Source organism: Trichoplusia ni, chromosome 7, assembly GCF_003590095.1.
Source record: "Trichoplusia ni isolate ovarian cell line Hi5 chromosome 7, tn1, whole genome shotgun sequence".
Taxonomy (NCBI): domain Eukaryota; kingdom Metazoa; phylum Arthropoda; class Insecta; order Lepidoptera; family Noctuidae; genus Trichoplusia; species Trichoplusia ni.
The window spans coordinates 15,481,434-15,505,612 of NC_039484.1; the positions used below are offsets into that span (position 1 = coordinate 15,481,434).

The 24,179-nt window shown below is 35.5% G+C and overlaps 1 protein-coding gene across 2 annotated transcripts; it reads right to left on the minus strand.

Annotated features, from left to right (window-relative positions):
• Nucleotides 1-1,897: 1,897 nt before the first annotated feature.
• On the minus strand, nucleotides 1,898-23,809 carry LOC113495950. 2 transcript variants are annotated; one of them, XM_026874955.1, is made up of 9 exons: nucleotides 23,551-23,809; nucleotides 17,595-17,773; nucleotides 12,351-12,723; nucleotides 11,763-11,898; nucleotides 9,782-9,874; nucleotides 6,859-7,014; nucleotides 6,621-6,776; nucleotides 6,081-6,183; nucleotides 1,898-4,814 (listed from the first exon to the last, which is right to left on the minus strand). In XM_026874955.1, exons 1-9 carry the CDS (start codon nucleotides 23,612-23,614, stop codon nucleotides 4,716-4,718), a joined length of 1,359 nt encoding a protein of 452 aa, XP_026730756.1. In that variant the 5' UTR covers nucleotides 23,615-23,809; the 3' UTR covers nucleotides 1,898-4,715. The 2 variants fall into 2 exon arrangements, with proteins under 2 accessions (XP_026730756.1, XP_026730757.1); XM_026874956.1 differs by lacking the exon at nucleotides 9,782-9,874.
• Between the last annotated feature and the right edge of the window lie 370 nt (nucleotides 23,810-24,179).

Genomic DNA, 24,179 nt, shown 5'->3' on the forward strand with positions numbered 1-24,179 from the left:
ACTAGGCTATAGCCGCTTTTTATTAACGGGTCGATTGTTATCTCATTTATTGATGTTTAAATAAAACAGTATTATCGAGTTCGGAGGCTCGGGCGAGCTCGTGGCTAAGCTTTAACCGCATAAGTGAATCGATGACAGGTTAAGCTACGCTTGACGCGGTTGGTCCGTAGATGGCTGAACATCTTTTTCATAACGAGTTCCTTCGTATTTCAGAAGGCACGTTAAATTGTGGGTCCCGACTGTTCTTCCTACATCTCTGACAGTCGTTACAGGTATGTAGTCAGAAGCTTGAAAAAGTCAGACAACCAGTCTAACCAACGGGTATCGTGTTGCCCAAGTTACTGGATTGAGGAGGTCAGATAGGCAGTCGCTCCTTGTAAAACACTGGTACTTAGCTGAATCCGGTTAGACTGGAAGCCGACTCCAACATAGTCGGGAAAAGGCTAGGTCGATGATGATGTCGAGTTCGTAGGCCAATTTTGAATTACAACAGGACAGGTACAGTAGACAATGTTTGTGGTGTAATTACCGAATTTGACTAAATATTGTACGACTGCGATTTAAACCTTATTGTAAATAATACATGACTTGGGTAGTCCGTAGCATGAAAGCGGGGCTTTCACAAACATTGAAGTCACTTGCACAAGGACATACAGACTTAGGACAAGCATTCGTGGATCTCACGACCACTAGTCCTTCGCGGGGATTGAACCAGCGACACGTTGCGTACACTAGGTTTTGCATGGTTGCCTCAACCACTCGGCTTATCGTGCAGTTAACAGTACGTTTTTGTCAAGACGAATCAAATGACCCAAACTCGATTAGGTTGTGTATTCTTATTTTATCTCCCTTCAAATAGCAGCATTAAAATAATCATCTTCATGCCACTTTCCAACTCATCGAAAATCGAGTGTTTCAAATTGAACTTGTCAAATTCGATAACAAAGGGGCAGTTGAAACTAAAAATAAAACCTTTTAAAATCGAAACAGATGCGGCCGAAAGTTTCCCTACCTAAAAACGTTTTTCATTAAACAATTGATAAAAAACAAATGGAGATAAATGTTTTATTGAGGAGAGAAGCTACCTTCACGTAACCTTTTAAACTTCGTGACACTTTAATTAAAGCATGACATGTCAACCGTTCGCCTCTCATCAAAGAAGATTTGTAGCGCTGTCTGTACGTTTGAAGTGGAAAAGTGACGTCACACACACGCTACATGCACGTGTGAGTGAGGCCTCTTTTCCCACTGTGACACGTGGACCGTACGTTAAGAGGCTTTCGCTCGTGTTCTTAATTTTTTCGACGAAAAACGAAATTCAAGGACTTGAATTTCGCCTTTAATGTACTTGTATTTTTTGTGTTTCTCTCTTTTTATATATATTAGTAGATCATTACCAACGTGGAGAAAACAGACCGCCAAACTTTTATCTTCAGTATAAAGGGATATTTGACCACGAACTATTCAACCTTTTCTTCGTTTCTGCCCTTGTTCCGTTTCATTTGGGGATTTCCACACCATGTCTGTTCTTTAATTCAGTCCTGTCACTCGTCGCGCTCTCACTAACTCCCTTTTCTTTCATATCACTTGTTACACAATTCATTCATCTTTGTTTTGACCACAATCTCCATTCATCCACAAGTAAACTTATGCCCCTTTTAGGAACATGCGAGAACATAATATTCTTTGGTATTTTAGAAGTAAAAGTGTATTGCCTTAGCAGATTTTAAAATGTCGTGTTGGCCTTGTGACGCCCACGACGTTGGAGGTTCGAACCCAATTTAGCGATGTATCAACAGGTGGCAACAGTATAGGATAACCTGTCGGCTGATCTTAAATAACATTTTGTAGTTTTATTTTTGGAAAACGGGAGGAATAGTGAAATGAATAACAACGCTTGCATTGTATACATATAATGTAATGTAATATATCACATTAATCCATTTATAACTAAATATATTCTCGAAACTAATTTGAATACACATAAATAGATACACCAATATAATTTCTGATATATTTCTTGTTATATAACTTACGTTTTAATTATATATCTATTGTTAAACAGTGGTTAACATTGTGCTACTACGAATAGATGAAACGAGTGAACATGTTCATTGATATTTGATAAGTACTTCAATAAAATAAACATATTATATAGTTACAACAATACCTTTCCAAGGAATATATATCAGTTCTTCACTACTTACTCAAATTGTAACTGTGCATGCAATTAAACTGTTGAAATTCAGCTAAAACCTGGCTTAGTCCGAAATACTGAAACGTGTAGAATCTTAAACCGTTTGGTTCGTACTATGGATACTCAGCCCTAATTAATCTAATCAGTAAACATAAACTTTAAATATTAAAGAAATATTTTTTTGGGAACGTGCTCTTGCTAACAACAAAGAAAATGGTAAAAAAATAATTGAATTAATTTCATTAAAATTAATTTAGGTACAAGACGCATGGCACGGTGAGACATTCAGTCAAATACAATTGACAGAAAGATAAGTTGGTACATAAAACATTCGAAAAATAATTTAATACGTTCAGGTCGTACCCGCTACATATAATAATTATTTTATTAAATATATAACATCTGACACGCTACAAGAGTTAGGTTATATTATGTTGGTTAATACAACGACAGTTAATTTAACACCATATACGATATTATATTTTGCGTACATCTAGTAAATATAGGTTCCCGTAAAGAAAATAAATTAGATCATCTCTCTCAAATTCTAACAAAAAATAACTAATATAATAAGTTTTTAAGCTGAAGATATGCAATTAAATGTGTCCGATAGTTACGTAGTTTCTTAATTCCAATAATCCGGGCTAATTTAATTTCCTATCTATTTCAAGTCACATACTCCGAACCGTAAAATTTTACTTCATTTGATTATCTACATCTTCAATTCCTCTAACGAAACACGAAATATATTGATGTCGAATATCGAATATAGATTAAGCATTACACAGACAGACAGCCGACAAATAAAGTAACTACAGCGTACATCTCGATATAGTAATAACACTGAGCAGGGAAAATACGTCGGAGTCTACATGACAGACATCGGATTGGCTTGTTTCACTCCCCGAGCTATCCCGAGCTCCTCGTTACCCCGTCATACAAATACACAAGTAGCTATCTTCCACTTGCGCGGACCCCGACTAAGTTACCATCACCCCTTCAGTTTAAACCAGACTATTCTCCATTTGACACCAATAGAAGACTGAACCATTCCTACTACAGATAACATACATTAAATAGTGACATCTCAATAAATATTTTCTCTTACAATTAAAAACTGTTACATTAAGAACAGTGTACAAGTACTACGGTGAGGTTTTCGTGTTGTATGACGTCATATGCATATGAAACATATAATTATTAGTAAATACTTATGTCATATTGTGATAAACATTTAGGAAAAGTACAAAGGTAAGTTGTAGAAGATATGTAGGTATGTAACTTGTTAGGTATTTGCAAATGTGCGCCTTCGAATAAAATATAGATACCTATACGCCAGCGATGTCTTTCCATATAATAAAGACATTTAGATACTACTAAATACTGATTTATCTATAATTATAAATACCATTAGGTACAACAAGTAGGGTTATGCCTCACTAAAAGAAGACGTTAAATAATTTTGACGACAAATAAAGCAATTGACGTTATTTACAATGCACAGGGGTTTATAATAATGACTCTAGGTTAAGTACAATTCCTGTATCAAGTTCAGTTATAGTTAGGCGCGGCTTCGAACTTGTCTCCATTCAACTGTCATTACCACAATCTACGAGTAAGCACTTCATCCGGACGAGAATGTCGTCAAAGGATTTGACCTCGTTCAAGAGAAATAGACCGCTTTAATATTCATTTAAAAACAATTAATTTTCCGTGGCATATACAAAGTCTAAGCTCCAATAATTTCTTAGGGATACAATATGTAGGCATCGATTCGGTACCGTGCACAGGTTCTCTTACAAAATGTCCTTTCCTAAAACCCTACGCGTTGATAACTTTGGATAAAATTTTGTATAATCGATAAAAACTTATTTCTTACTTAGGCCGAATAAAGGTAAAATTTGGTTAAAATCAATAGTTTAAAAACATTTAAAACGTGATATTTTACGAAGGGGTTTCGATATTCCAACGTTAGAAGTTCGCTAGTTATTACCTTGTATTTATAATGTAAATATTGAGTACAGTATATTTTTATAGAAAAGAATAAATTCGCTTCATGATAGGTAAAATACGGTTTTTGTGAATTGCACTTAAACACTATAGCTATTTTTTGTGTGTCAGTAAGTGTGCGAATTTTAAACCTTTCAGATTTATCTTACTGTGCTGTACTGTACCTACATACGCTGTCTAGACAAAACCTTGATTAAATTGAAAAGCAATCTTTTTGCACTACGATCTCAGATATGCATGTATAAAGTTAGTTCTTGCACTTTATCAGTGAAGGCAAGGAAATTAATTAAACGATTTCAGATCCTGTTGCGACTTTATATATGCTTATGTAAGAGCGTGTTAATATTAGTTTGTATACAAATGTGTCTCTGTGGCAGTTGGTGACATGTGTGTTGTTGCGTACATAACAGTATGTTTGAAGTTAAACAGATAAAAAGAGAAGTGGAACAGTAGGATGAGATCGTTCGCCATGCTGTGTGTGTGTGTGCGTATCGGGCGCTTCAGCCATTTAATCTTTGGGCTGGGGCTTGACTAGCTCACACTTGCCAGGGGTAGCCGGGGTGGGTTGCTCGGTGAACAGAGGGTTCTTCACTTCCATATCACCCGTCTGTGGACACGTAGCCCGATACTTCAGTGAAAGATGTAGGGATTGCGAAGTATGTTGATAAGATTCAAACAATATACTCGTACATTAAAATGAAAACTTCCTAAAAAGAAAGAGAGAGCGCGTTATTTTCTACGATGTGTCTCTTTCTATTAGGTCGTCCTCTACTCAGCCTCTCGCAGTAAAGTTGGAATACGTGCTTCACCCAGACCAGCCGATTGGTGACTCCATTCTGCTATATCGTATTTAAAAGACATACCAACCATGTTTGAATTCCGGGGAAAAGGCCAAAAGTGGTTAGATAGATTGTTTCACTAGTATTCATTAAGGATGTGTAATCGAAAACCTTGGTGTGACCAGGTATTTGAAGTTGAGACCTCGTTCACAGTATTCACGGTAGCGACCGCGATTTATTAGGTTTTCAATATCGTTAAGTTTCACCACTGAGTACCGAAACTTTGGCCGTCGATTCACAGTTTATCGAGGACATTATTTATAGTATTCGACGGGTTACTCGCTGAATATTGTTGAACTTCTTGACGAAGATGCTAACTTAAACTCTTTACGTTGAGTCTTCACTTTGAGTGCTTGCTGTTTACGAGTATTTTGCTGCAAAATCACTAATTTAATATTCTGTAACAGATCACTGCCAATTTTTGAAATATCTTACAGTTGCTAACTAAATTTTAGTTTGATAGAAGAATAAAATATTATAAATATCACAATCATTTTTGACAAGTCTCACTTAATGAGTACATAGGTAACATCCAATTTATCCACCTATAACAATAATTATCAATGCTCTAAAAGTGGTAACTATTGCTTGTAAAAGGCTGTAATTCTGTAGTACATTTTAGTATGTACAATATTTATAAAGATACCACTTTTAAGAGCGAAATTAAAAGCACATTGCTTTTATTTAACTTTATACCTGACCTCTGTCGTGTGTAGTATGTAAGTACCTACTTGGGGCCGTTCTGCCACTCTACGCTAAGAGCCATTTTCCCTTTCAGGAAAAAATAAAGCGTCAGGTATATTGTTAACTCTATAACACAGAACTATACTATATAGATTGTCCATAGTAAATATCAAGAGCCAAAGGAGCGAAGTAATTTCAATACTCAGTGATGCGGGGTTAGTTTAGGTACTTAATGAGTATACTTATTCATAATCCTGTTGGCACATCGCCTGTGCTTGCTGAGTCCTAGTTGCCGCGCTGAGGTCGTCGTGGGGAATGGGTATTTATTTAAGCTGTAGACGCGGACCCACCGTTGCGAATCCGGGGCACTCATACACGGTGTAGTCGCCTTCTTCGTTCTCTTCCTCGGACTCCGGGTCGGACACGGATCCGTTACGGTGTTCTAAACCGTTCCTGAAATTTCATAAACCAATATCAAAACGTATTAATAGAAAGTATGAAGCAATACTATTAATGCACTAAAGTTCGTATCCCGCTGTTAACCCTAGCGAAGAGCGCAGTATTTTTGTAACAATACCGAAGTATTTAATAACAGACCGTTCGGTTTAACAACGTTACTACTCCAATTAATTGTTTGTTCCATTTAAAGCTCTGTAAAAACATGGCTGTTGTTATTTGTAGGGATCCAACTGTTCAAATCAAACTTGCTGAAACAGCGGGCTTTCCATTCCACTGCTACGTTGTTGTGGATCGCACCATTTGTTTGAGCTCTGACTGTGTTTCAGAAGGCTGTTGGACGAGCAAAATTTTTACTTTCATAGTTTTCAATTGTTCCAATTTTTATCAAATTGGCTGAAACAGAATAGGCTTGCGTTGCTTTGTTAACTGACCTTTCCATAGCAATGATTTGTTGTTTCTGGTGTTGGTAGTGGTACATATGGGCCGAGTGAGCGAGCTTCCTGTCGCCAGACGAGTCAATAGTCGGACCAGTGACTCCGTAGGCAGGGTAGTCGACGTCCGCTGCTGCTTTAGCCTTCTTGCTCAGGCTGGACAATGTATGTTAGCTTAAATATCGGCGAAAAGACACTCTTACTAAAATGCACATTTATGATTGCTGCAAATACTCACGTGTACCAGCCAAATGCAAATCCGATGATGGCCATAGCGAGCGCAGTTCCCACGGCGGCGATGAGAGCTATTCCGTAGATTGAGTCGGCGGGGTCCGCCGCGGACTCCAAAACGTGGATGTGGCGCGGCTTATCCGTACTCTCGGGATCATGGGTACTACATATTGGCACTCAGATTTAATTATTCTCATTTTAAGCATTTCTCAATATTGTATACACTCAATGACCACATCAGATGCAGCCGTGTCAGGTGCATGAGGCACTACTACTACTCGTAATCTACAGTAGGTACTCTAACACACACATCTAAAATATGAAACTATTCAGGATTCTGTAAACAAACTTTTTGCTGTCGTGTCTAATATAAGCGTACATGGGATATCATGCTGGTTCTGGCTTAAAACAACGAAACAATATGAGTAGGCGGAATGTCATGCGCGGTTCATGGATTTGGCCTTGATATTTTTTAATATTTCAGCAGCATACGGGGTCGCACATAAGTACGACAAAAAATGGATGTATGAAGAAAGCAGGCTTAATAAATTCCATTTCGTTTTGCTGATTCGTCAAATTGTATGAAGTGTTTAGCATATACTCAATTTATTGTATTCATGTTTTCAACACGCTGTGTATACAAAATATTTCTAGTAACTTGTTTATAAAACCTCTCGAAAGGTAACCATGCACGAAATGTGCTTGTAGTTGACGCCTTTGTAATATAATCGATGTCAACATTAGAGGTCTCGAAGGAGTAAAGTATAGTCAGCAACAAAAGTTAATAACGAAACGAGATTAACAATGTTTCTGAATAAAATGACTTAATATTGGGGATGGGAAACAAAGTACTCAGAATTTTCATTCTCAACTTTCATTTTCAAACTCGAATTGCTGAAAAAGGAAATTTGAAGTTTTAATAAGAGTCCAAATCTATTTTCGTTGTTGACTGTACACTCGAATGGCTGGAAGGCAATCGCTTACAGCGCACATTTTAAAATTCAATTCAATTTCGATAAACAGACTTTTCTGTTATAGTGTAAGGAAAGTGCCCGTCACCTACTAAATATGCAAGCGGTGAGACTCGGGGACAAATTGACGAACAGAAAATCGTAGATCGCTTTTTGTCTTCTTCAAATAATTCAGAAGATGACTTACACTTGCGCGAAAACCGTACTCTATTCATACATCCAAAATATGCTGCATTGTTCTCAAGTAGACCCTAAGATATGCAAATTGTAGAAATTATTTTATAATGAAAATGATAATAGAGTTGGGTACCGGTAATGCCAATCACACGCGGGGCGACGAGAGAAGTTTGTTCATTAAACTTTACTATGCAAAACACTAACGGTCGGGTGAAATAACGAAACAGCGAAATATCGCCTTCGGCTGTCTTCGAAATGTGGATACGACAGACAAAACGTCACTGAGCTAAGTATCGTTTTTGCGTGTGACTGAAAAACACAAAAGGAATTTAACTTTTTAATTGTTCTCTTGAAGACTATTAAAAAAAATGCCGTAAGTATGTTATTGCATTTCAGAACGACATTATGCAATGCAAGTCGCGTATTAGTGTGAGAATTAAAAAGTAATTTGCATAGTTTTAATATGAATGTCATACGATCTTCTTTTGTTTTGTGGTTTATTATAATCCCCGAGAAATAGCATAAAACAATATAGTCATGTTACTTGCAATATATTTGAGTAACATATTACTAAGTTCAGTGTAAACATAACCTAAGTACGTACTCCTAATTGCTGTTAGGTACTCGGCGTAAATGTGATTAAGTGAATTACGTTCAAACAGCGCCTCCTAATTCAATTGTAATAATAAATGTACGTAACAAATGGTCGTCTGGTTATTGAACGTACGTAATACTTTCCCTAACCGAAATTTAAAATAGACCAATCACCAATCACCGGTTTCTGGAAGGCTGATCAAGGTTATTTGTTGCCAATTCACGAGATCTCCGCTGTGATTGGTTGTTGAAAAGATTTCGACTTCAACCAACCAATCACGGCAGATAAAATAAAATTGTTATAAGACCGAAAATTTTGTGATTTGTGAATAACTGGTAATTGAAAACATTCAATAAGTACTTGTGTTAAGTATCTAAAAGTAAGAGTCTTAAAACGAATATTATTAACTTCTCTCGTTTTCGCCGGCTTAATATAAAACTGAAATAAAATATAATTCAGGACAAAAAGGTCGCAAGTCTCTTTAACGGCCGTTTTCAGTCTTATTTGAAGCAACAATCGATCAATTCGTAACTAAACTTTTCTTTTAATTGTCCCTAATTATAATTACAAAGCACTTACCTACCATTCGCTTCTAGTATATGATTATTGAAATCGATACTTTTTGAATAAAGATTTCTACATTTATTTTTGATAGACATATTTTTACTGAAAGATTTTATGAGCTAAAGTAGATAATTAAGAAAAGAGTAGCAAAAATAAATGTAAGATTTACGTAAATGTAACCTTAGCCGTTGATTACACCGTCATACCTGAGACCGAGATACTTATTTTTAACTTGGACGTCAGAGCATTATTGAAAGGACCAAAATAGGATTAATGGCTGGAGGTTACAAAACGGCCATTAGCAGGACTGCCCTTTGTGTCAACTTAACAATAACGACGTATCAATTTTGATGCGAAATCCCTCTTCAGAAATAAAAATATAATAACAAAACTGCCAATCTTAGAGACTAAGAGCCATTCTAATTACTGTGACTATTGAGTGCCAATGTCGACTCACACGTGTACACAACAATTGTTTTTCTCAAATACTAAAACAAGTGAATGCTGCGTTTAACAAAAGTGTTGACTTTTTGAACGAGTTTAATATCCATGCGCAACTAAGGACGTTTTCAGGAGTGGCGGGTTGGGAACTCTCTAAGTGTTTAGTATGTATTTGACTTCACCTTGTCTCCGGCACATCAGAAGGGTGATTTACTCTCAACCAGCGCAGGTTGGTTGGCAGTAAGGAGACAGGTATACGGTAGTCCTTATTTGCCCTAAAAAAACGCTTTATTGTCGATTGTGTAAAAGTTATTGCTACGTAATCGCAGAGTCGTTAAATTATATTACATAATCTATTTTTTTTTTCGGTAGCTTTACCTGCCCTACACAACCGAAAGATAATTCTTCATCTATTCAATATACTCGTAAATGAGAGATAAAAGGCGATGTAGTTACATTGCAACAATAAATATAATATAATAACTACATAGGTCGTGTTAGCAGTGATTACGAACTAAATACGTCGTGTTGTATAAGATAAATACATATGATAATTATACATTTAGATAATTATACATACATATATGTAGATATACGGCTTCACTACATTCACTACAACTACTCATTCTATAACCCAAGTTCTATATCGCTATGAGTACCAAAAAAGCGTGACCAAAAAAACATTTTCATTAAACAACATTTTAAGTCACATGTACATTGTTTTAAGTCTATATTTTGAAATAGGTACTTAATATTTCTTTGCTAAGACTGTTAACAACTTCGCAACTATGAAATAAAAGCTTTTCGTTAGGTGACGTGGGTCGTACTGGAAAGTTTTAAACGTGATAAAGTGTATTGTTTTATTTTAGTTAAACTTTTATTTCAGTGGCACTGGTGAGTTTGAGGCGCAGATAAAGTTTGTAAAACATTTCTTGCGCTGGATGTTTCGCTTCTACTACAATTCCGTTCGTAATAAAAAGGGTTTGTCTGGCTGACAGTTCGGGAGCGCTGAGTTACGACCCCGAAGGGCACAGAGTTCTCTGCACCCCGGGAGACGGGTCATAACCCGTCGTGTCTCAGCCACTTAGCAACTCCAATACACGATACTTAATCTCGATTCAAAAGGCATTAGTTAGTTTGTTTACCATTCATAGACTATTCACATCAAATTGTATTCCTGGGACTCGAGTTGTTGTGTTAACATGCTCATAAAATATTCTTTGTTGGAGACTATTCGTCGTCCATGGCGGTATTAGACAAACTTTTCATTAATTTTTCCTTTAAAACGTTTGGCCTCGCCGCTTGCTTTAATATTAACCGTCGAGGTTAGTTTGTAACTGCAGTTTCAGTCACAGTAGTTGTTTATTTACATAAATGCTGTGAACTTATGCACATGATACATCCGTATTGTGACTAACTAACACACTCAATTAAAATATTTATGGTCTATTGTAACGGCGAAATTTTTCATAGGACTTATGACGATTGAAATGTATCACAGAAATGAAAATGTGTGACCAATTTTAAGTCGTTTGTTACTGAGAGCAAATATGTATTTTACACTTGCAGTCGACAGCTTTCACAATTATTCTTTACAGCGGAACTACGTCCACTCTCTATTGTGAAACCACGGGCTACTTTAAACACACATTGAAATCTCCGAAAACCGCTCTTGTTTCAAATAAATTATCCTATATTTACCTTAAGAAAACTTAGAATTCTCAGTAGCTGTACTTAAGTAGTTGATAACAGAAATTCCGAACGGGAAACTAAAAATGGAATCCCAAAAAACGTGTTTGATTATAGATTGGAAATAATTAGAAATAAAGTCTTTCTCTGCAAAAACATGCTCAAAGATACCTTCCAACGACGTCGTCCAGTTTGATAAGTTTGTCATAACTAAGGCGGTCAGATCACGTAGTTATCTCAATTAAATCAGCATCGAAGACGAAGTTGAACTAAAGTAACTGGTAACTGGGGTAACACAGTTCGTCGACAAGTGACAATTTGGCAAGCATTGGCTCAAATGTATAGAAAAGACAATCCTTTTTTCGAATCGTATTGATTTTCTCTTGTCATTCCAATACATTTGGCGGTTCGATCCCCGTTAGCGAATGTCTTGACGATTTTTTTGTTAAATAAATATCGAAATCGAATACTTACAGTCCGGCCCTCAAACGGTCGAGGTTTTCAGCAACCAAGTTCTTCGTCCTACCTAGATTGGGGTTCTGCCGTATTTGGCGCTGCGGCTGCAGTACAACAGCTTTCGACTCACCACCCTCGTGCTGGCCGTCAGATCCTGAAATATTTGTCTTATTAGTAACAGAAAAAAGAAAAAAAATCTGAAGAAATTATTTTCTCTTCTCTATTTAAGATCTTTTAAGATAATTTTCAGTAACTTGCTTAGGCTAAGCCAGCAACTCAAGTAAATAAACATGTAAGGTTATGTTTAGTTAAAGAACCTGTCTAATTATCATGTTAATCATGTTCCTTTATCACCTAGGTCTATTAAGTTCAATGGGTGATGTAATGAATGACTGTAAATCCTGCTCCGGTTTCAGAGTGCCTTCGAATAAGTGACCGACCGAAGAAGATTACAAAAAATGACTACATTGCGCTCCGCTTAATTAGACTTGTAGCCTTATGTGGAAAAGAAAATTTAAGTTTACACGAATACCTACAGAAATAATATTTTAAAATTTTAGAGGAATCAAAATCGATTATCTATGTATAGTTAGAAAAATTGCTTACGTTGCGTGATAATATTGTCCGCGGGCTCATAGTACTCCTTGTCAAGCGGTGTCAGTGCGAAAGTTTTCTTCTTTTCTTTTTCAGTGATAACTTTAGTTGGCTCCGGTGTCGGCAACTCCTGCTCGCGTGACGGCAATACTTTCGGTTCGGGAATGGTCTCCGGCTGGACGAGCTCCCTCGGCGGCGGAAGAGGCTGGACCTCTTCAGGTGTGGGGCCAACAGAGTCCGGTGTGTACTGGATTGGCTTATCATTCGACATCTCTAGTCCGTATGGACGAGCCACGTAAGAATCTTGAGCCATCCAACGCGTAAACTCCTCTTCGAGAGGTATTACAACCTCATCTTCATCCATTCGATTGATACGATCAATCTCCTGTACCAAAATAAAACGGACATAAGCTTCTTTTCTTTAAAAAGCAAAATAAATCGTCCAGTTATCTGTATTTTATAATGCAAAACTCTCAGCTGGTTCGGAATGCAAGAAACATCTAGTTGAACAGTTCTGCCGAGATAAATATTCTCGACGAGTCGCCGCTTGAAATACTTTCAGAGATTCGCGCGCTTTGATACGTGTGTTCGAGTTTTAGAATTTATTTTTAATACATTGCCTATCGATAGGAAGTTTTACTGAATTCAGGTTGCATCTCGATGCATGAATATTTATGAAGTAAGTTGTTGAAAAATGTTGTACCATTTAATACATTTTTGGGAACTTTGAAACCTTTGAGAGATGAAACTAAATTATCTATGATAGCTAAATTGAATTTCTACCGATAAAGCATTTCATAATTAAAATGAATCAGCAATATTCGAACATATAAAAATTGCTCAAAATGTGACCTACTTGGATTTTTAAAAGGAAAGGAGGATACATTTTTGGAACAGTGTCAATAACGCACGTAAGCTTTCGTTTTGCGGTCACGTAAAGTTCTGTTTCGGTGTTTCGAAGGCCAGAGGTGAATGTATGCAGTACATGCTCTCCATAACCAAACATGGTCGAAATTATATTCAAAGAAGAAAAAGAAAACTTTAGCTACCTGCGAACTACAATTATGTCCGTATGTCAGTCGCATGTACCAAGAAAGCCGCTTAGGTATTTATTAGCTGTAATGACAGAATGTGGACAAGTTCGATCATGATTGCAGCTATCAAAGGTCATTTCGAAGCATTAAAAATTCACGATAAATACCGGTTTGTTTTAAAATGCAGCAATTTCGAGTGACCCTTTACATTTTTAATCAACTTACTTCGTTTCATATGTATATACAAGGGCTAAACATTTAGTGTCACGACGTATATCTAAATTGCTACTCTGTTAGTGGGTCATTATGAAAATTTTCTAGAACACATATGACATTTTTGTCCCGTAATTATTACGTTCCATTGCAATGTTAGTATCGTTTCTTTGAAGTGTTGATTACTTGATTGGTAGTTTCAAATACATTGTAGTTTAGTGAATAGGACAAAATACACGAGTGAATTAGAAATGCATTTTTAGGAAGGTAATAAATTACTCATGTATATGAAGTGTGTTGCTTGGCTATATTTAAATAAATTACTTATATTATTTTAATTTAAAATTAATTATATTGTTGTAATAATCCTAAGATGTTTTCTTCCACCGTCGCTTGCAAAATTTCTTAAACTGAGAACATTTGCCAAAATTTACCGATTTTTAATTTGGCAATATTTAAGTCAGTAGAGCAGAATTAAATGTTGCTCAATACTTGTCGCAGGTTTAGTTTTACGACTGTTTACAAAGCAAGCAACCGTGATGTCCTATCACTTACTACGTTAATACAGTCAGAGCTGATTTCAATCTTGTTCTAGATGCGAGTCAACAAGAAACTGGTCTGGCCTCGGTTTTGATTAAGTAAACGCGATAGATAACTATTTACAGTCTTTCCAAGGCGACTCGGCGACGACTGAAATTTACATATATTATTTATTATTTTGTTGTAAATGCCCTTATCACAAACTGCTAAAAATCAGTTTTAAAGAGCAATCAAAAATTAAAATAATGGTAGATTAAAAAAACTTACAGGCTGCTAAAAGTTTTTAAGTTCTAAATTACTGTAGACGACAATTTCGCGAAGCAATTAAATAAAAAATATAGCGTCCAAACGGTATCCATTAAAACGACCGCCCTTTTGATAATACCGAGGTATTTGTTCCATTTCAAACTTTCAAACTGGAAGAGAGAGAAAAACATTTTTCGTAAATGCATCGTAGCACCTCCGTAGCGGTGACTACGCTGCAATCAAGATCGTCGTAGCAAAAAGCTTTTAGTGCCAACATACGTGTATGGATACACAGTAGGGTTTAAAAATAAAGTGGATGTTATGGAAATGTCCGAATCCACCATTCATTCAATGAAAGTGGTTCCTATTCGTATTTGAATTCATCGTTATACTATATGCGTTATGAAATTTAAGCTTGGTCAAAGAAATAAAACATTTTTACGGAATTCGCACGTAGCGTATCAACGCAACAGTAGAGGCAGATCCGCAGGATAAAAATGCGTATTTGCTTTTAAAAGTGCCGCTGGATTTACTTCAACAAATATTGCAAAAATGGACCACGAGCACGTTTCGTCCTAGTTTACAAATGCTCTACATTTTAAAGTTTAATTAAAACTCAGTGATAACGAAAAACTTTTCACAAATTCATTATTATCATTTAAAAAACGGTTTGTATCGCACAAATGTCAATCGAATGTCTTAAGAATTTCGTAGCACTCTCGTAGCAGCGTCTACGAATATTTGCTGTCGTAGCACTACGTCTTGGGGGTGCCAATTTTATAGGTCATATCATAATTACCTTTTAGATAAGTCATCACAATATGTTTAATTACAACTCACGTATATCATATTAAATAAAATAGGTAATTAGCCGTTGAGGTAAGTATGCTTTTTCCGAAATTTTAGGGGCAGGTGCTCAAAACTTCTTCTTGGACTCATAATTATTAATTAAGCAACTGTTATTGAAATCTAAGATAAATTGTTTTGTTATCTTATCTATCCTTTGAAGGATGGGGTTATGAAAGTGTTGCTTATGCAAAAAAATGCATTCGTGTTATCATCTCTGATCTTATTACAACAAATAGTTTTATGGTACTCAGAAAACTAGTATTTTTTTTTAGTTTATTTAGATATAATTTTCTGATATCGGAACCTTATCATTAAGTATTTCTATTTTTATTTAATATCTCGATTCCTTTTAATTGTTTTTACATCGTTCTTTGTGGAAAGTTATATTAATATCTAAGACCTACAAGAGAACGGCGAAGGTTAAAAACGGAAAAACACAGATAAAGTTCAAACAAAGAACTTCTGAAGAAGCATTTTAAAGAAAACTATGAATTTATAAACACCCATTTGTTCAAGGAATTATTCAAGAAATCTGACAATCGTTTATCAAGAATGCTGTTATTTATAACAAGTAAGAGAAAAACGTGGATCTATTGATAAAATCCTGGTTTTAAAAGTCGTCAGTTAAGTAAGAACAAAGCGAATTAGTATGATTTTAAACTCATTAGTAAGCTTACTATTGATATACTATTAAAGAAAAAGCCTTAAAGCCATAATACCGAGATTTTAATCTTTAACGTAGAACCACAATCTTTTTACATAAAACCTTTCTAATCACTAATTTCTAGGCGGATATAAAGACAAGAAAAAGAAATTTCTATACAGTTTATCGCCTTAATAAAATTAATTCTACATTCTACCCCATATTTTGAATTGGCAATATTGCATGCGCAATTTTATAGTAGGACGGGGTTGTTTTCAGTGCAACACTGTATTTTAGTGCTTCGGGTGGTAGCTCTGATTCGAAACCTAACTCTATCTCTCTATGATTTATCTATATTGCCATGTCAATATCAGTTTAATAGGTTTATTTCATTTTAAGTGCTTGCAATGTAAAATTACACCTAATATGTGATTGCCTTTACGATTTTATCTTTGAACTATAATTTTTATGGAGTTAAAGTTTCAATGATAGGCATGGCATGACTGTATTGCTACTATTGCTATATTTTACATTTAATATCAATGTGAGCTGTAATTATGGAACGGTTGCTACACTAAAATGATTTTACTAATACTTTTATGGACTTTTTCTGCTTTGTTTATTTTATTTTATGGAACAAAACAGAAATATATATTTCATAGTCTACCAAAATGATTCTGACTATGCCCCTCTGAATGTAGTCTTAGATATTGCTTTCTATGTTGTGCTTAACAGATCAACAATTTGTTTAAATTTAATAAAAGGTTATAGAATCGAGATATTAATACTTCAATTTCAAATAAACATCTGAGAGTTGCAAGTCACTCGACCGAGTAGTCTCGACATAAAATATTGCAATGTAACGCTTTCCACCGAGAATATAAGTCTGCCGAGCGATCACAGTATCTTCCAATATTCCTACACAGACCTGACGTTGCATTATATCGCAGGTTACGCCTTCGAGATCTTTATCTAAAGAAATATTCTACTCTCTAACTGCAAACTAATTCAGTTTAGTTTTTAGTAGGTAATATTATTTAGTCTGTGTGCAGGCTGTATTCAAGTTACCTGTGTATTTTAAATTACCTTTTTTAGTCTGGCAACTATCGTGCCTGAGAGGGCGCGGGGTGAGAGAGCGTTGCATAACCTATACTTACTAACCCTACTCTAGATTTCAGTACTTTGTTCTATATTTTAGGCTTTCTTATCTAACCTATCGCTCTCTCATTGCATTGATAGCTTACAAGAATCTAGCAAAGCGGTTAAATAGTTACTGCCGTTGCCAAAATATGTGTTTATGATATGGCATAGCAGCAAAGCACGTGTTTTATACCGGCTGTCACTTCGTTTGACAACATCCTTTACCGGCAGAGGTTATAAATCGAGTCTACCACGCCGGTATAAACAGCAGACACATCACGTGTAGTTTCCTTTGTTGTAACTACGACGTGAAGCCGCCGTAGTGCGCGCGGGTTTCCCCACCCCCTGCGTATGCATACGCCATGTTGTCCTACAGGACGGAGCCAGACACACGCACACATGTAAAATGCTGAAATGTGAGACAGACAGGTATATTCGTCGCAACTCGCAACGCCACGCGCGCTCTTTGATTGCTTATAATTTAATGAATGAGTGAACACTACACTACAACCGTCTGCATTATTTGTGTCGAGACTTAGTCGCGTACTCTAAACTCTATTTTAGTATGTGGTAACTTACTGATTTACGTACCTTGTTTAACCAATCATGATTTATTGGTTCTGCGGGGGCCATCACACGAGGGCTGTCTTCGTACCCGAATATTGGGCTGGGCATCAGCAGCCGCGGCATCAAGTAGTCCCTGAGGAAGGGCCTCGGTTGTCGACCCATGCGGTGTGGCAGCTGCGACAATGCCGGCGCAGCTGACGGGCCTAAAAACCTCTACTATCAAAGATTGTTCTACCTTCGGGCCTTATATAAGCCTCGAAAGTAATACTAATTGGTGTTGTGCAGATACAGACTTAAAAAATAAGCTTTTATCAACTTTTGAATCGCCCATCTACTAAGCTAAACTTTTTTTACCACCAAGTAAGGTCTTCAGTGCATTTCGACTCTTTACACTGCTTGACCATTATATTTTATGAAAAAAAAACAGCTTCATCAAAGTCACTGGTATTAAAAATGTTAACCACGTTCCATAATAGAAACTAAGTGCAGACTAGGACAAAAAACGAACAAAACGAATGAGGTTGGTTTCAAATCCCCCAGTTTTTTTTTTAACTTTAAAAACTGAATATTTTTTACAGTCATAGACCAAATTATAATATTAGAAATTATCGGTTTCACAAGCTTTATTTCTGCTAAACTGACTCTTGAATGACTGTGTTATGTTACCTATTTCAATTTTATGATAACAATTATGATTGACCAACCAAAAGACTGACAACTAATCACAGCACGTGACATGAAACTTTGGAAGTGACGGAATATTTTTTTTTTGCTGCATTCAACCTTTTTGAAACAATTTTCAGTGTATTTACGATCATTATTGTTGCGATAATGGTCACTAGAGGCTTATTACATTATTCTCAGTAACAGCCATTATTTTTATTGCTTTAGTAATAACGGAAACATTATAATTATTTTTCTAGTTAAACCTACTGCTTTTTTTCAACGAACTCAGCATTTGCTTTAATAATTTTCCTGAAATGTGAAATGTAAATATTCTGGCTGTAAAATATGATTTAAGTTAACTGACAAATACGTTGAAGTCTTGGAAAGAATTGTCTATAATAACTGAGACCTCTATAATTCTCAATAAAGTGAGTAACAAGGCGACATTCCAAAGTTGTGGTATTGTGAAAGAAGCGCCTTTGTCCCAGAGCTATGAGGCATTTTCAGAACACAATGTTGACGGAGCCAACATCCAAGGAATTTTATAAAGGCATCTCTCCTTCGCTGTCAAGTATTTAGCCCACAAAATAAGACAATATTCAAGCAAGTTTGTAAAATTTGCGTCGTTACAATATTCTAGCTTTAAAGGTGAATTTCCTCGTTATTGTGCTGCATATTGCTGAAGTTGGTCTTTGTATTTTAATAAAATTCTCGTACAATCTCGAGTCGTCTTATATCAAAATATTACTGTTTTCATTTCAGTACAATATGGTAAGATATTTTATAACGATGTTCCTCTGTGGCTTTAACATGAAATGAATGCGTTATTAAGTTTTATTTGATACCATGTTTATATTTTAGACCTTGCCTCCGTTTATCATTGAATAGGCAAAGTTGAGAGCCGGACGGAACTGCGTCTGGCGCTGAGATAGCATTGTGGACCGCTCACCTTGTCCACCGCAGAAACACATTTCCGTCTTCTGCCACTGCTATATTGCAAACCTCAGGCTCTTGTAACCAGGTCCAGAGACCACAAACTAATGTACGTACGAACAACACAATTACAGTCACATAATATCATCCCAATTGGAACCTATTTAAACTGAACATTCGAAGCAAAGCTAAATATCCAAACTATTAATTTCTACTACTCGTGTAAATCTGTCCGACGCAATTTAATCGCCTGTCAAATCCAGCCATTGAGTCGTACATTGAAATAGAATTTGGCATCTAAATGTCGAGATGAATATTTTATTTAAACATGTTGGTTTCAAACTTAAATGCATTCGATGCTGAAAGGTCAGACATTAGTATTATGTTGTCCGTTTGAGACAGCATAGCTGATACTTTGGATTGACCTTTTGAGCCGTCACTCATAATGGATGTATATGTGATGGATGGTAGGTAACATACCAATTGATACCTATTGTAAAACAATGTGTGTAGAATGAATTTAATTTCCTGCCTCCCTTCGTTAGGCTGAACTTCTTAGATAAAGATATAAATTCTTAGTAAATCTTTGAGACCCCAAAATTTGACTTTTCAAGTGACTGTCACAATACGCGCTCACGTGTATATTTTTAAATGGACACGTGTCGCTGTAAACTTATATTATTAACTATTAAAGACTTTGCCCTTTGCATGAATGGTCTTCTCTGTATTAGTAATAAATGAAATGTGTTTTGCGTTTTACATTGTCGATAACCATTTTTCTACCAGCAACAATGTGAACGGAAATCACATTTGTGTTCAAGACTCTTCCTCCTGAAAACACATTTATGTAACAATATTACAAACAGTTTATTCAATAGGTACCGGATTATATTTGCTTAAAAACTATTTTAAAGTTTTTTTTTTTATTAAATCTAAGCATAGGCACAAGTTTAATGATTCGCTAGATACTAAATGCAGTTTGATCGCCAGCTTTCGGGGCCCGTTACCCGTAATGAAAAGAAATCTTTTTTTAAATTAAGCACTTCTGCAATTTTATTACTGCTTTGCTTTGCGTAGTTTTATTGATTTTTTTTTTATGTACAATGCACAGCGTTTTAATTTGATCAATTAAATTTTATGTAATAATTTGTAATCAGAGGCCAATAAAATATTTTGTATAGTTTTAATTAGATATAATCCAGTACCTAAAGTAGGGATCCTTAACGATTAAACTAGTGTTAGCAAGCTTAATTTTTCAATCACAAGTTAATGTTTGTCTAGCTACCTTAGACTAGACGTGTAAATGATCTCTTCGTTGCCAGACACGGTACTCCTACACATAATCAATAAGTTATATGATTAATTATCAAGTATTATTAAGGCAAGGCAAGGCAAATTAACGCCAATTTAAGTTTCGTCATAGTAACAAAGAGATCATTTTAAACTTAGTTACCGGACGTGCTTCATATACTTATTTATACCTGCCTACCTATACCTATAATTGTATACAAATATTTTATTCATTAAACCTCCTTTCTAGTTTTCACAATACAGTTTAGGTTTTTCTAACTACTGCGACTTCTTACCTATTTATAGACGGATAATATAATTTATTAATGTTACTGCTTATACGTGTACCAAGAACTTATTTATCTTCAAATTGTTGAAAGAAAAGAGGATTATACTTTATAAATAGTCGTGCTTCATCAACACAATGCAGGAAATATTGTATTTTATTTTTTATACCTAATTAAAATTATAATAAATTTATAACAATATTATAATCATATAGTCGATTAGTTCTGACTACCTAAATACTTAATACTAAAATATGATTCAAAAATTAAGCTTGCTGCTTCGAATATTGATAGCTGTTTTATGGTTTTGAGTAAAGCGTAAAGGCACCGTAAGGGGTAATTTATTACGCGGCGTTTATGATAGCTATCACGTACACAATGGAATATTATTACATAATCGCAACGACACATGTATTCTATGTAATCCTCGATAATTATTTTCCATAGAAATATATGTATTGAAATTGAAACAAAGGAGTAAGGAGGACCATTTGTCCCCGACGGACAATCGTCTCTTCATTATCAGAGCACATATGTCGTTGTATAGGTGTTGCCGTTAAAAAATACTATGGAATTTATCATAAAATAAAAGATCTTTAGTGTGGGAACAAATACATATATAATTCGATATAAAAATATATTTATTTAACAAAAATGTTCAACAGATTAACGATTAAAAACAAAATATTATTTTGCCTACTCATATATCCTGAACAGTATTCAATTAAATGTATATTTATTATATTTTTATACATATAATATGTACATATTAATAATAACAACCAACTGTCATGTCGATTATAATTATCTGTCTTATATCTTAACATAATATACGAGTACATATGATACTGATATAATATATATTCATATATATTTTGTTCTATTATTGATAACCAAATTCTGGCTGGTTTCCAATAATAGGTAAAGGACACTTGATTTAGGATTGATGGAAAATCAGGAGCATAGTTTGGAAACTGTTTGACTTCAGCATTTTTAATACTAAAAGTCATTTTTCAGCTATTTACAACGGGTCCCTTGACGGAACAAGTTGGATCGTTGGTAGCTCCCATTCATTGCAGATAATAACTATAAAAGTTATGCGTCCATAGGAACTTCGTGACGCATCTGATAAGCGCCTATTATTGTATGAATCCCAAAATAAATAAACGACGGCGTGCTTGTTAATGTGAAGTTATCTCGAACCAATCACAGTGTCCGTCTAATAGAAAAATGTAGCTCTCTGACTTTAATCATGGTCAGAGTTAGCCTAATATAATTTATCCCATCAAAATTAATGGGGACCAGGAACAGCCACTTCTACAGCTAAAAGCGTTCTGGTGAGCGCAAATTGTATTTGGTGATTTATCTCCGGTGTAAAGTGCTTCCATTTCAACCAATCACGGTAATAATTTACTGCGCGCACTGCTTATACTTAAACATGTAGTGGTGAAACCACTTTCATGATGAGTCTGCATCAATCAATCTCGTTATTAACATTTTATAGACCGCAATAATGAGCTCAGTGCGTTTACCGTCATGTGTATGTGTGTGTGGAAACGACTGGCCATGGGAGGACATGATAATACTATAGGTACCACAGAAATCAGTCACAGATATTCCTTACTAGTTGAGGAATTCTGAGCGTGCCTTTGTTAATTTTATTTGGCCGGACGAATTTTATTTGGAACGAAAACTAACCACAAAAAAGAAAGAACACGCTTTAAATCAATATCCGATTCAACTGTTTTTAGTTTTATATTTAACAGTTTTTTATAATCCTGACCAGTTAGTATGTTGAGTAAAATCTCTGGCAACATTTAAGATAAAGTTACGTTAATGCCAGTTACTAATATGTTACTATTAAGAACTTTATTAAAGTTAAAATATCGAAATAGTATGAATTTAAATAATTCTGTGAACACAACATAAAATATAACAAGGTACATAATTTCCTTGATAGTTGAAAACAAAAACTTATCACACGGTTAAGCGAATGTGTAAACTTTTCTGATTACAAATTCGCTGGTGTGCATTTATATGAAAGAAACATAAAAACGATAACATAAAAATAAATTGAACGAACAACACAAAGCTACACACTCAACTAACGCCTAATAATTTGGAGTGGAGTGTTAGGTTAGGAGTGCTCAAGCCCCGTCTCCTTCCACTCATAACCTCCAGATTACTAGCGAGCCTACATTACCCTCCTAAAATAAAGGAAGGTCAATTCAATGCTTGACCTTCCTTTATTTTAACGAAAACTACTTATCTACACACCACACACTTGATAACTAACTACGGGACATGAAGTATCTGCAAAACTAATATTTAACTTTTGCAAACACTTTAAACTACTTTTGCACAGTTTTTACACATCACAAAGTCCACTAAACTAAACTATTTTATCACACTAAATTCTAAGAAGGTTCATTCATTTTCTAAGTGATCTAATTTAACACAACCATTTACACAAACTACTTGATGCCGGCGGCGGCGGCGCGTACTTACTATTTGCCTAAAAACTCTATTAGTAATACGAAGTATGCTACACAGAAAGCTAAACATGTAACAGGTGTTTATCAGACAAATAATTAAAGCGTCTAACTATATTTTTTTACACATAAACACAATTGTTTTTTACAGTTTGCAGAGCAAGTAAGAATTACAATTTCGCAAGTTACAAGGTTAAATTGGAGGCAGGAAATATTTATCCGCTTTATAAAATACATAATATTATTGCATATATATTTAAAAAAAATATTTTATGAAGTTAATATAAGTTGTAGTAAAGTTAGTGAACTTACCGAGTGGGCGAGGTACAGCGCACGCCACGGCGGCAGCTAGACACAACACGTTCAGCGTGTGCATTCCGCGACGCCGCTCGACTGATAGCACTGATGAGAGCGTGCTTTCTGTTTACTGCCAGGACCACGAGTCGCGCACTCGCTCGGCGCCGATCGATACCCCGCCCACATCGAAACTTCTTATCAGCGGCAACGAAACGCCCTAACTTCCACGTCTGGCTCAAATACTTACTCCCTTTTGGAATACATAAATGTGAGAGTGTGCACCCCATCTCACGGAGTCCTTTCAATTATAATTCGTGTGCTGTTCAGAATAGAGTTCATTTCTAATACTCTGCGGCTGCCAGTACGAATCTCTGTAGCTATAGTTTAAATTGAAAATGGTTTGTCGCCATCAGATGACGCTCATGACGCGAACGAACGTAGACCTACCTATAATCACCACCATAATTAATTTTACTGACTCGGAATAAAGCTTAGCTATGAAGGCTTTAGTAAAAAAATTAAGTACTAATTAGCTGTGTACACCTTTTAAAGTTTCAAAGTATAACCTATAAAATGACAACGCAAACTTCGTATAACAAACTTTTGTCAGATGGCATGTTTATAAACTTTTGTGTAAACTGCAT